Source organism: Diadema antillarum, unplaced genomic scaffold (genome assembly GCF_040938485.1).
Source record: "Diadema antillarum isolate AM-2024a unplaced genomic scaffold, OU_Dant_1.0 seq00000121_RagTag, whole genome shotgun sequence".
Taxonomy (NCBI): domain Eukaryota; kingdom Metazoa; phylum Echinodermata; class Echinoidea; order Diadematoida; family Diadematidae; genus Diadema; species Diadema antillarum.
The window spans coordinates 533,312-547,628 of record NW_027271201.1 but is presented as its reverse complement, the minus strand read 5'-3'; the positions used below and the strand labels follow the sequence as shown (position 1 = coordinate 547,628).

At 40.7% G+C, this 14,317-nt stretch overlaps 1 protein-coding gene across 1 annotated transcript in view; it reads left to right on the top strand.

Annotated features, from left to right (window-relative positions):
- Positions 1-14,317, top strand: part of LOC139727163 (unconventional myosin-X-like) — a 130,591-nt gene that overhangs the window by 78,974 nt on the left and 37,300 nt on the right. Inside the window, exon 3 of the mRNA XM_071638139.1 lies at positions 13,756-14,048. Within this exon, the coding sequence (XP_071494240.1) occupies positions 13,756-14,048 (293 nt within the window). The remainder of the gene's footprint in view (positions 1-13,755; positions 14,049-14,317) is intronic.

The following is a 14,317-nucleotide window of genomic DNA, read 5'->3' as shown; positions in this document are numbered from 1 at the left end:
GAAGGGATTCTCTCGAAAGACTTTCTGTGGTTTGTGTTTCTGTGGAACATCTCTATTTGTTGAGCTCTGAGTGGACCATGTTCCTCGTGTGTCTAGCATTCCATTACCTTGTGTCAAGACACGACTTTCATCAAATCATTTGTTTTACCAGAAATGCTTTTCACACTTGTAGTCTGTGAGGCCTGCCACCATATTTGATAAGCAAACTGAAGAGCAAGTCGTGGACCGATCCTCAAATCAGGGCTGTGGTGGTAATTAAGGTTGCTGTGGTTAATTGGCAGGGATTAAAGAGTCACGGCTCAATGCGAAGAAGCACATTTACTCTGTTTACAGAGTGACCAATGCCCATCGCAAACATAACTGACCGCCTACTTCAGATGCCGATTGTCACATGCCGCTTTCTGGGATGCTCGGCTGCTCTTCCAAACAATGGGTGCTTTCACACTAGCATTCAAAGTTCCCCGAGGAGCCTTGATGAAAAATCACATGCTGTTTAAAAAGAAAAGATAGCTATGGGGGTTGGAGGGAGAATATTCTGCCGAAGTCCCACCACACCATTCACATTTCATGAGTTAACCATTAACCATCTGCTGTTTCCTTCAATACCATTTCATGGGATCATCGTGAGTAATCCTGCATAATGATCCTATGGTACTCACATGACAAGAGTAGCTGTGGTAAATAACGTATCATCTACTTTGTAGTATTTTCATAATATTACATATTTCTATCTGGTCATTTCTTTTTAAAATAATATATCCATCTGTCTATCAAATGGAGCAATCCTTTTCTCTGCCCATTTATCAGTGTTTCTGTCCATACATCCAAGACGTTTTTAGGCTATGTTGCTGTCCCGTTTATTCTACGTTTCTGTGTATCTATCTGTTACATCTGTCAGCCTATATAAACTTAATACTGTTGTGAGTATTCATCTATTTACCATGCTTTTAAGCTATTATCCTATATTCCTATCTATGCGAGTAAAAATATGTCTGTCTATCCATCCATATCTTTGTCTTTATATTTGTCCATCCATCCATCCATTTAGCCACCAAGTAATCTGAATCTCTCTGTCCATTCATCTGCCTATCCATCCATCTTTCTATCAGTCTATCCATATAAAACCTCTTATGTATGCCTACCCATTTTATATCTCTTTTCATCTAACTATCTCCTGCTCCCATCAATTTCAAAAGTTGTCCAGATACATCAACTGCGGTCAACTTTTGGGCAGATACTTCTCCCATCCCCCCCCCCTCCACCCAAACAGATGCTGAGCTTCAATCTGGTAGAGTTCAGTGGTTAGCATTCTCTCTGTACTGACCATTCATTCTCAAATGGTCATCTGCAAGAGGGAACAATCAACTGACCGACAAAAGATGGGATGCCTGGGCTAATCTCCAAATTGGGTGATTGAGTCCTAGTCCTAGATCAACCACTAATTGCTCAATGCTACCTTTATTATCCAATCACTGCATTTTCGTGCACACCTGCTTGTGTGTGTATTTGAATATATACATGTAGGGGAGAGCGGGGCAATAACGGACAAATTTTTAAAATTCCCATTCTGAGCCAACAAAAGGGCCCTCACTCTTTATTCTTTTGTGGGATATACATATTAGGTATACGCATGGTGTGACATGTACAACCGATGAAACTGCTCATTTAATTTTGAGTTACCTTTGTTGAAAGAAATTGCCATTGTCCGCTATTACCCCATCCTCTTTGGGGAATAACGGACAGCTATGAGGGGAATAGCGGACACAAAGGGGAATAACGGACGCTTACCCTTGTATTGTTTTTAGCTGTTGATAACTGCATTTAATCCACATCTGAACTCAAAAATGGTAAAATACAAGTACTATTCTAATGTGTGTAACTTATATCTAAGAAACCCAACCACAGTGGCGTAGCTAGGAATTCCATAGGGGAGGGGGTGGCATATTATTTATGAACTGGCAAAATTACCGACTAAGTAGAACGTAACACGGCTGCAGGTCTTAAATTATTTTTTCCGACGTAATGATCAATAATGGGGTGGGAGAAAAAGGGACACGCCTCCCCCCTCCTCTTTCTACGCCACTGCCCCCCCCCCCCCCCCCACTCCTCCATCTCCAAGTCTCTGACTCATTCTTTTAGTTTGTGTAATGGTCAAGACGGGCATTTTTTTTTTCATCTCAAAATCATTTTAAATTCAAACTACATTATTTTGTACACTTAATTATGAGACGACTCCTAAAATTTTTTAATTTCAGTACACCTACAGGCTACAGTCATTTCAAGATGATAGAAATTCTGAAAATGGGTCGGGAACACTATATGCAAATATTTCGCTTGTTTTAAACATTATGAACTATTCGGCCGTAGTTGTAAAATTCCACACTTTTCTACACTATTTTACTCTTATTCATATTTCAAGTGTAAGCAACTGATATAAAATTGCTGAACTACATTACGAATAGTATCGGAAAGGTAAAATACAACTTTAAACAACCCAACACAATAACAAATTCAACTTCATACCCCTAATTTGGGGATGTAACCACCCACCCCCTCCTACCTCGAATTTGTGGATAGGATAAATGATAAGTTTGAAAATGACAACAATTATTTTAAAAGCATAAATTTTAAGGCTTGTTAAAGGTAGTGGATCTCATTTGCAAGCCAGCTCTAAACATCTTGAAATTTGGCATGAATGAAGAAAGTACTATTCTGATAAAATGTATGAATTTTCAAAGTTGTAGGTTGTAAAACATTTAAATGCGATATAAAAATCTGAAGTAGTTTTTTACTGATTTTAACACACGCGCAATGGGAGACAATTAAAGTATAACTCATACTGATTAAAAAATCACATTTATTGATAATAATTCAACTTAGAGTTAGTTTCCAGTTCTGATTTTCTCAGGTGAGTTTCTAAATGGTGTTTGCTTCTTCCTACCAGGATATTTATTCAGTATCATTTTTTGGGGGGCTGCAAATGAGATCCACTACCTTTAATGACGAATAGGCCTAACAGTCAAACTGATTATTAAAAAAATATGTCTAATTATGCATGCAGTTCATAAATAATGAATGAGAGGTGAGCACATAATTAGTTATTTGCCTCGAAATACAACTGAAATTATGAAATCATATCGTTCTGTACTGGACATACTCAATCAATGTTCACATTGCATCTCAGCAGAGCCGGAAAGTAATTAGATTTACTTATTTTGATCTAAATTTCTTCCGAAACAGTACCGAGTGGATTGATCAGCGACATAAGTCACAAACATATCCACCAGAACCTGCACCTGACCCGTAGTCTGTACAATGCTCATGGGCCCAATTGTTGCAGCGGACACATCGAATCCAATCCTCCTCCGTAGGGGGGTCAAGATACTCCTCTTTGCAGAAGATGCAGAACCATCTTTTTGCTGGTTTCATGTTCTTCTTTCCAGCTTTTTTGACGCTCGCCTTTTGTTTCTTCACAGTTTGTTTGTTTGTCTGGTGGCGTATCTTTCCTTTTTGTTTGTTTGACTTAGCCTGATTTTGTTTCTTTTGTTGTACTTTGTCCTTTCTTGATTGTTTTGCCATGAGAACTATTTTAACTGGCGTGGATGTGATGATTTCGGATTGTCCCGCCTTACGCTTTCTTGGCCTACTCGATGGTTTCCCTTGCCCTTTAGGCAAAGGAAAGAGCTCGTAAAAGGATTGACTATCATCACTGGTATCCATGCTGACTTCAGCTGTACCTTCGCCTACAGAACAATCTGATTCTGTATCCTCTTCATTCTGGTGGAGATCAGGTGGGGTAGCATTGAGGTTTGCAGCTTCATTTGCATGCAGATTCATCCTTGAGGGAGCTTCGTCTGTCCCTGAAGGAGTCATGATTGGAGCAGTATCGTCTGTCCCTGAAGGAGTCGTGACTGGAGCAGTTTCGCCTGTCCCTGAAGGAGTCGTGACTGGAGCAGTTTCGTCTGTCCCTGAAGGAGTCGTGACTGGAGCAGTTGTGTCTGTCCCTGAAGGAGTCGTGACTGCAGCAGCTTCGTCTGTTCCCGAAGGAGTTGTAACCGGAGCAGCTTTGTCTGTCCCTGAAGGAGTCGTGACTGGAGTAACGTCATTTGTCCCGGAAGGAGCTGTGACCGGAGTAACGTCATTCGTCCCGGAAGGAGCTGTGACCTGAGGAGCCGTATTCACGGGCAGAGGTTCTGGAGGCATAAGTGTATCTGCCGGTGCATACTCTTCATCATCAAAGACATCAGGGTTTATTGGCCATATGCCAGTGCATCGGAATCCAGAGACTGCTTTGTCTACAGTCGCAATCTTGGAGTATGCCTTGTTGAATATGTTTGCAACATCGTAAGGAGTGATCCTGCGTTTGAATGTTTTTACGAAGTTGGAGCTCTGTCTGGCAAACGCATTTTTTAGGGGGCCATATACTGTTCGATCAAGGGGCTGCAGTTTGTGTGATGTGTGTGGAGGTATCGAGACCATCACGACACCATTGTCGCGGCAGGTTTTCCATGCACCCAGTGTAGCATGAGAAGTATGGTTGTCGAGGATGAGGAGGACTTTATTCTCTGGAGTAGCACCAACAAACGAAATGAAATGTTTCAACCAATCGACAAATAGCTCACTGTTGATCCAACCCGATTCAGAGGCCTTCCCTGTAGATCCCGGAGGACATCCATTCATGAGTGCTTCAGTGTAATTCTTCCTCGGAAATATCAACATGGGTGGAACATATGTGCCACATGCACTGATGCAGCCAACCGCCGTTATAGTTTGCCCCTTTTCTGCACTGGTCAGCTTTCCGACTTGTTTTTGTCCCTTTCCAGCCACAACTTTGTCAGATTTTGCTATGTTGGGCGATGTTGACAGTCCAGTCTCATCGACATTATAGATCCGCGAAGGGCTGATGTTGTTCTCACTCAGAACAGAGTTGACATTGTCAAAAAACCTCCCAACTGCTGTTTTATTGAACCCAATTGCCCTGGCAAAACTAGTGGCTTCTGGGGTTCTCAAAGCAAGCTGTGCGTTTCGACGAAGGAACCCCGCAAACCAATCCTTCCCAGCCAACTTCGTCACAGGATTGAAAGGGTGTTTGATTTTGTTTCTTTCGGCGTATTCATACGCCATGTGTCGTATTTGCTCGGGACAGAGTCCAAAGAATGAACGGCAAACCTCCATTGCATAATTTGCAAGCTCTGCTTCTTGTTCGGCCGTAAAAACGCTGTACTTTCCGAGGTGACATTCATCTTGCTGTCGTCTTGCATGCTTGTTTTTCCCACTTTTTGCATCATGGAGTGTGGACTTTGGGATGCCCGATCGCTCAGCCACTCGGCGCACGGATTCTCCTAGTTCGATTTGCCGTAATGCGGCTCGAAGATCCTGGGACGTCCACGACTTTCTCTTCCCTGTGGCTTTATACTTTCTCACCATCTGAAAAACAGTAATAGGTATTTTAATCATCACATGAAATGATTTGATTGAGAAAACTTCAAGAGAAAAAAATTAGGGGGTAATAGCGGACATATTGGGGTAATAACGGACATATGTCCGTCATTGCCCCAAGTGACGTTCGACTAATAATCCCTGGCTACACTAAAACAATCACGGAAATATTTGCTCACATCTCATTGACAACAATCCCAATCCACACCAAATCTTTCGAACATAGGGTCATCACTCATTATCGATAACAATATATACTTATGATCGATTATATAATGCTTAATATCTTATTTTGATGGGTTTACTTACCGTTAATTGTGATAATTTCGCCAATAAAGGACGAGTGGAGCTGACACTTTGCACATGTCTACGTTATTCGTCTAGCGAAATATGGGCGGAGTCTGGATCACGCCACCTACCGGCAAGATGGTGAAGTACTAGTGTCCGTTATTACCCCACGTCCGTTATTGCCCCGCTCTCCCCTACCATGTGTATAAGGGCTTGTTTATATGTGTTCGTGTGTGTGCTTGAAAGTATGTCCAGATGTCTGTCTAAGTGTCTGTGAGTGAGAGAGAGAGAGAGAGAAACAAAATGTATGTAATGTATGTGTGTGTTTGTACAAAAATCATGTATTTGAATGCTTTTATGATTGAATGAGATTCCTGCCTATTGGTAGGAGCTGCACAATTTGGTTATATTAGTTTCATGAGTAATGAAGAGTTCATTTATTCTGCTGTCTTATAGTTATTTAGTTAGCTGGAATTGACTGCTGACTGATTAGATCACATCTCATGAATGCACCATTGCTATGATTTTCTTTTTTCAAATCTATTCACATTTCAGACAACAAAACCAAATTGTTCTTTTCGTATTTGCAATGCAGAGCAGATAAAATATAAAGATATTTTCAATTATCTGTTACTTACTACAAGGCCATTTTGCTTCATTTCTCTGAAAATAGTCTGATGCTCTGGCGCTTTTGACTCCATTTGACCTGTTGCGGTGAATTCAGTGTACAACAAGCTTTTGCTAAATTGTATGAGCTATTATAAAATTGATGACCTGCTCACCACCACCACAATTTCGCTGATTCTAAGAAAAGGACCATGATGAAAGCACACTATGCAGTTTTTCGTGCCAGCTCCAAGACAGAAAGGATGCGGGAGAGTTTGAAGCTGTGTGAAAGGAACCCTGCGTGCTCATCAACCCAAACATGTAAATGGTCATCACAGTGTAAATCTGTCCAAATCCCAACGACAAAGTCAAGAGTTTGTTTTATAATTCCAGCCATGCCAGTGGGCTGAGGAAGGTCAACATACTATTGTTCTCTTTTCCCCCGCTCACTGTTTGTCCCTTTGTCCACAGCTGACTAATCGGTCTCTTGGTCCCCCCCCCCCCCCTTGATGGAAGCCATGTATGCCCTATAGTTGTCATACCAATTCCTATTATTCTTTGTCACATTGGACATCAGGGGTGAGTAATATCACAGGAGGTGGAAACCCCAGTACACCTCCACCAACTGAGTGGTAATAGATGCGGATCCAGTGATGTCAGGTAGCCCATTCATTACTCACCGTTGCATCTGTCCAGTTGCTACCAGAGAAACCCTTCTTAAAGGACTGCCACGTTGGTTTTGAGGTCATTTTGGGACACATTTTCCCTCCCACCTGTTGCCGACCGAGAGCCGAATCATCGATCAGTCGATCGGTAGTCACTCATGCTACTACTTTTCCCCGTTATTGGTCTTGTATTACTGGGGTTTATGATAATGTTGGCAACTTTCCAACCACACAGCACAAAACTTCAGTGGATCAATCCCATCTATTTATCATGGAGTGGAGGTGAGTTAAAAGTTACTGTGTGATTGGCTACTTAGTGTTGTAATGAGCACTATATAAACTGTAAAGCCAGAAATCGTCGCGTGCATGAAACTTTTCCAAATTCAACGAGGAGCCAAGATTCACAAAGTAAAATGCACTCAAAAGTTATTGTCTACAAAATGTATTGAATGCCAGTAGTAATTTGTGCAAGTTTTATGCTTGGAAAAAGGCTGTCAGCTCTAATTGCTGGAAAGATTCATGCCGCATGTGTTTCTTATTTTACGGTAGTGTGCAGGTTTTTTCCCCATCCATTCTTCATCCCCCTATTAGAGTATCATTGTTTAGCAGTAGTTTGAGATGAAATGGGATTATAGATTTATCAATATTTAGTAAATATGCAAATTTAAGGGCTATCATTATCAAGCTGCTGAGAGAAGATTGATCATATTCATATGTGCACACACCCACATATATATATATATATATATGTATATATATATATATATATATATATATGTATATATATATATATGTATATATATATACAGCTGTATATGTATATATACATAAATTTATATATATGTGACATATATAGAGGCTCTCTTCATAAATACTGTTGTGAAGCATGCTCATGCAGGATCTGATTTTTGAAGGATTAAATTTCTGTTCTTTCATTGAGTCTCTGACAGGTCGTCTTGTCTTGGGTTGTTGTTTCAGGGAGCATCGTCTGTGATGATTTCGAAGATCATGAAATGCAGAATTTTGCACTGCATTTATTAAGATGTAGGGAGAGGGATACATACACGTTACAAGTGATCAACTCCTGCATCCAGTCTAACTTTACACTTTCTTCATTCCCCCCCCCCCCTCCATTTAGATTGGCAAATTGGAGATCTGTCAAGTGGAGTAGCTAGTGCTCATTGTTCGTTGTAGGGAGAGGGAAAAAAAATAATGATTAAAAAATGTGCTTGTTTAGTTTTGTCTTGCCTTTTACCTGGGAAGGTTTCATGCTTCTCAGCAATTCTTTGTAAGGAGCAAGGTCTGACTTCTCTGGCTCTCTCTGTGTCCCCCTTTGGCGTGACTCTGTGTTAAGGAGACGGGGGAAAGACTGCATCAATGGAGTGGTAGGACATTGACTGACCTTGAGGAGGTAGTTTGAATAGGTGCTGGATAATGCATTTTTTCAGTCCTTCGGAGAGAAAGTGTCTTTTATCGCCATTTCAAAGTGTCGCTTTAGTGCCGGAAAGGTGGCAACATATTTTCGGTAAAAGACTGGAATGACACCTTCTCTTTTTAAGTGCCACCGCAGGTGCGAGAGAAGAGAGTCAGTACTTCTTTCACATCTGCAATAGGTCTGGAGGATTGCTTGTATATCATGAACGTGTGGAACCACTTCAGTCAGCTGCCAAATTCAAATGAGCACTGACATGACAAAACTTAACAAATGCAACCATACCAAACAGTGAGTGAGACATCTATTGTATTCATGTTTTTTCTTTTTCGTAACATGGTCAGCCATGACTGCAGCATGGCATATGATCTATCTTCTTGTGATATTATTACTTTTTTTTTTCTTTCAGAATGCTACATCAGTCCATTAAAATGGTATTCTCGAAAAAAAAAAAAATGTTTCCGGTAATGTTTAGTGAAGATGCTGAAAGAGAGAGAGAGAAATTTAGTAAAGTTTGATTTGTATGTCTCACTCAAAGATATACAAGATGTATTGCTGTCATGTTTTCACACAAAAAAAAACCTAGGAACAATGTTTTGTATTGCTTCTATAACACAGTGATTCTGGTATGAAAACAGGGTCAGTTTTTAGAAGTTGGCATGTAACATGAGACATTGGCAACAAAATGTTTCACAGTTACAAAAACTGGCACTGCTCCATTATGAGAGGAATGGCTTATTGTAACTTTTTTAAAGAGCTTTGCATTGGAAAGAGAAAAAAAAAGTTTGTCAATTTTTGCGAGTTTTCTTCTTAGAGTCATCATGTAGCCGTATTTGCAATACACTCTTCATTCATGACAGCGAACTGAATGTCTTTATTTGGTATTCGCTCACAGAGTTAATTTTTTATCAATCAAATTGCATTCCATTGTCTTCTGAGGTGCAAAAAAGAGAAGAAATATCATGATTGCAAAAACTGTCAGTTGATAGAGGCAAGAGAAAGGGAAGGGGATAAATTGTGTCAGCATTTGATAGAATTCAATCTGTTTGGGATTAGTCAGAGTTTTGTGAATAGCGCAGACAACCATTGTTTCTCCCTGACACGCCCAGGCGCTCTGTGACGATGGGACTTTTCCTGATTCGTCCCTCGCACTTGGTGTGCCTCTATGTACACTCAATTTTCGTCACACCCGCACTTCTACGTCTGCCTGCACGAACGGTTGGGGTTTGGGGCTTGGGGTTTGGGGTTGATTTGGGCCGACGATTGGGATCTCATATGTCCAGCTAATCTGCAGCTCCAACCGGACCGATCCACTCAGGTGAAGAAGCCCCCTGTGTTTGGGTCTCTCTTTTTTTTTTTGTCTCTTTGATTTTGATAGCTCATGCTTTGAAAGGTAGCCTTACCTTTTTATGGCTGCCCAGCTTGTAATCCATGTTACCATTACTGATGCAGTTCTTTTTCTGTTTCAGAGCAAGAATCACTGGTATATACAGAGATATATATATGCAAGCTATTTTGCTTTTGGTAAGGCATCCTATGTCCTCAGCTGTGTCACTGTGGCGTGTTTCCGTTGAATTCCTCATGCTCATTGAACAGACTGCCAGGAATGTGGAGAATGATGGACAGAAAGGCCGGAGGAGATTCCGGCGTATCGCTTTAGGAGTAGGGAAGTGGCAAGAGTTATGATTGCAGGAGAGTAATGTCTGAAATATACACCAACCAATTGCTTACCATTATTTCTTTTGTGAGGTCATCGTTGATTTCATTGTGTGAACATCGAGTTTAAATCTTCATGACAGTGGTTGAAATGTGACATGCAACAGTGATCAAAATGGATACTCTGAGCCAATGGGTACAATTTTGTCTTTTTGAGAAATTTGATGATATTCACAAGGGCATGTTTTTCTGTAAATCATCCAGGTTTACTTGATATTCCTCATTTCTTTTTTATGACTCACGACCTATATCTACATACAATCTTTTTTCTTTAGTTTCTTTCTAAGTTTGTTTTGAACTTTGAGAGAAAAAAGAGCTCTGAACGGCTTTAAACACCAAGTTTATTTACATTCTCTTTGTGCACAATTTCCTCTTTGTTAGAAATGTCTTCAGTCAATTACAATTCAGTTGTAGATGTACTAGATGATTCCTTTCAGGTTTTGATTGGAGACATAGTCATTAGTGCAGGAGACAGACTTTTCAATTGCATTCAATTGATGATAAAGAGATGGAAGTCATTAGCTAGCAACCTGATCTAGGTTGCCCCTCGGACCCGATTCACCTGAATTGATATCGACTAAAGATGTCATCTGAGAGATCTTTGTGCTCATTATCATCAAGTTTGCTGAGATGTGCCGGTTGGATGATTTCACAAAGCTGCAACAGAGCAAAGGCAAATTGGATTTTCATTTCAGGAAAATGCATTTATAAAGTGGAAGTTTCAATTTGAAGTGTATCAGCTGTGATTATGTGGTTGAATTTGGATGAAATTGTATTTGCCAGTAAATCACGTCAAAGCGATTTGAGTCTCCAGCAGATGTCTGACTTCAGTATGCTTTACAAAACCAGCAATGGAAGCTGTCCCTCTCTGTCACACACACAAACAAATGTACAAACACAAGTAGATGTTAGAGACACACATACAGTCATCTGACAAACATACAAACTTATTATATACCTACATGCACCTGTGTAACATGTGAATGCATGTGGAAATATTATGTGCATGACATGCATTAGATGTCAGCCATCAGTCTATAAGATGAAACCAAAGATTAGCTTTACAGACACATGTTCCTACATGCTTAAGAGACTGAATATACTTCATGCAGAGTCCACATCCTGCCTGTAATGATTGTAGCTGTTTTACATGTTTATGAAAAGATGCAAAGAAAGTTGGGAACAGAAAGAAAGAGAGAGAGAGAGAGAGCACGGAACTGCTATTTAAAGCTTATTCTAGCAATTGCCTCTGCCATTCATCTGTTCATCTGTTGATTCCAACGAGTAGTTAATCAATTATGCATTTGCCCCGCACCACAGCTACTAGTAGTCTTACTAGAGATCAAAGAGTGTGTTTTCTTACTCGCTTTTCCCTTCTGGAAGCCAGGCTGTTATTGGAATTAACACTTCATCCATTCTCTAGCTGGCTGAGAGCTTTTGGTGTAGTAGCACGAACCTGATGTTTTCTCGCATCTCTGCTCTCAATTGCATTCATCATTAACAAGGCTTTTGACTTTCGGCAATGTCAGAGCCGCATCACTCTGGAGGATACCACTTTCAAAGGACGTATCTTGGAGTGATGTCCTGTTTAGCCCATATTTTGCTGGCTTGTTGAAATGGATTAGCGTGCACCTACATCCCAGCATCACCACCTTTAGGTGTATTCCATCACCTCAATTTTATTTTACAACTCCTTGGGGGAGACTATCTTATGAGGGGTCAATGACCATGCGTTCATGCCTGGTTGCCTGGTTGCGGGGAGGAAACCCACTGTTAGATTTCTTGATTGGATGTCACAGGCGACTCTCTTCTGTTTGGTAGGTTTTTGCCGATCCTGACAGATTATGATGACAGGGAGGCTGCCGACGCAATTAAACAGAAAGAAGATGTATGGAGATGTGGAGGGAGAGATTTGGTAAAGATGGAGACTGTAAGATATGCAAGCTATATATAAAAGAGATAGATAGGTAGATAGATGGATGGATATAGATAGATAGTGTGAGAGATAGAGAGAAAGGGAGAGAGAGACTTACAATGCTTATAAACCCGTTGAGGACAAGTCCCGAGTATACTCGGGCAGGGGTCTATGGGAAATGCGTGTTGTAGCAAAATCAGCCCGTCCTCAACGGATTAATACATGGCATTCGTGTTGACAGCAACGTTTGATATTCACTGTACTTTAAAGACAATATTGCAGCTGACACAAACATTGTGTGTTTCTCTGTGTTTGTATATGTAGGTAATAATGTATACACGTCGGCATGTGCATATTTTTCTCAAGCATACCTATGGGTTAATTTTTGTCTCATGTAGATGGAAACACAAAGACAGTTAAAGATAATTTTGAGATAGAAGTACCGGTAATGAAATAATAAATTGAGGATGGGTAAATGAGAGCTATATCAGAGATATATTTTAAGAGAAACCAATTCATAAGTGTGTGCTGAACAATGATGTGGTATTATATGTGGGAAAGTTAATGTAATTGCTATACTGTACAACCCATAGTTGACAATACACAGAGAATGATTGCTTGGTGTAAGACAGAAAGAGAGAGAGAGAGAGAAAGAGAGGGACTCTCATAAGTGGCTAAAAAGAGATAAAACATATATTGTTGGTGGGGTGACAAAACCTCGTATCTCAAAAATGTCAAATGTTCAGGAGAGCTAAAAAACATGGCTGCCACAACATGTAAGTCAATGGAAACAGCCAACTTTTATTTATCATTTGTGACCATATTTTTGCAGATGGGCATATAAGGATTGGGAATTACATAGTTATGGTTCCTAGCTTCAATATAATGAAGAAAACTCATTTTCACCAAATATTGAGATACGAGGTTTTGTCACCCCACCATCGATATATTGTTTTGAGTAGTGTCCTGGGAACTGAATGCGGGACAGGGGAGGAAAATAATATTTGTGTTATGTCATTTGGAATACTTCATCCATCATTTTTACTCTGGTAGTTCACTGGTAAAGGGTCTGGGAGCCTCTTAATCTTACTTTTTGATAATTTTAATTACTTTTTAATACATTGTCTTTCAGTCAGAGAGTAATAATGAGTTCATATCTTCACTTGCTAAACTCTATTGCGACTCAGTCCATATTGCTCTTACTGTTGTAATAAATATTATTGGATACTGTATAACATACATTGGCAGTGTCCTTCTTTCTTTATGTGTTTATATGTGTGTCACAGTATCGCTGATCTCTATGTAAGTATATACACAGCCAAAGAATCTCGACTGGGATGGACCATTAACCGATGAGTGTACACTTCGATACACATATATTTGCTGATGGGCACTACTTGTGGTTTTCTGATGTACCCTGGTGGGCAGTGAATGACTATTGATTCAATCAGACCATCCATGTCTCCCCACACTATGGGGTCTTTAATATGTCAGAGGTTAAATACATTTCATTAATTTGCATTTTCTTGCCCTGACAGATTAACCCATTGGGGACATCCTGATTTTGCTACAACACGCATTTCCCATAGACACTTGCCCGAGTATACTTGGGACTCGTCCTCAACGCGTTAAGACTAAAGTTAACCTGCGGTCCAATTGAATGTCTTGATTGGTGTTCCTCTTTGCCCTCACAGATTCAGGATACAGCGACAACGTGGCTGATAGCGCCTCGGCTGCATCATCATTTTCTTCTGCATCTTCCACCGCTTCTTCCTCTTCCACCGTCCCGCCCTCGTCCACCTCTGTATCCTGCTCCTGCTCCTGCCCGTCGGTGTCCATCTCCTCCTCCTCCTCCTCCCAGATGACCTCCAGGGTGACCGCGGACCTCTACGGGCGGCTGGACGACCTGATGAGGCTGCCCCAGCCGGCTGGGGAGGAGGGTGTGTGCCATGTGCTCCAGAAGCGATGGCAGTGTGGAGAATGCATGGTAGGTGATGTTTAAGCCTTCTGTGTGCCATGGACTTTGGACAGTGTGTACAATGCTGTAGAGTTTCTTGAGCCAATCAGCAGTCAAGGCACACAAAGGATTAAGGTCTTAAAGAGTTAAAGGGTTAAACTTGTGAGTAAGTAGGTACCCCTTCACCTGTCTAGCTTGTAGTACCAATGTGCTGATTTCATTTTGTATGTTTTCCAGGACCAGATTTGCAAGCAGAAGAAATAGTTCAAAGTCCAAAGACAAGCAGCTACCAAATGAGG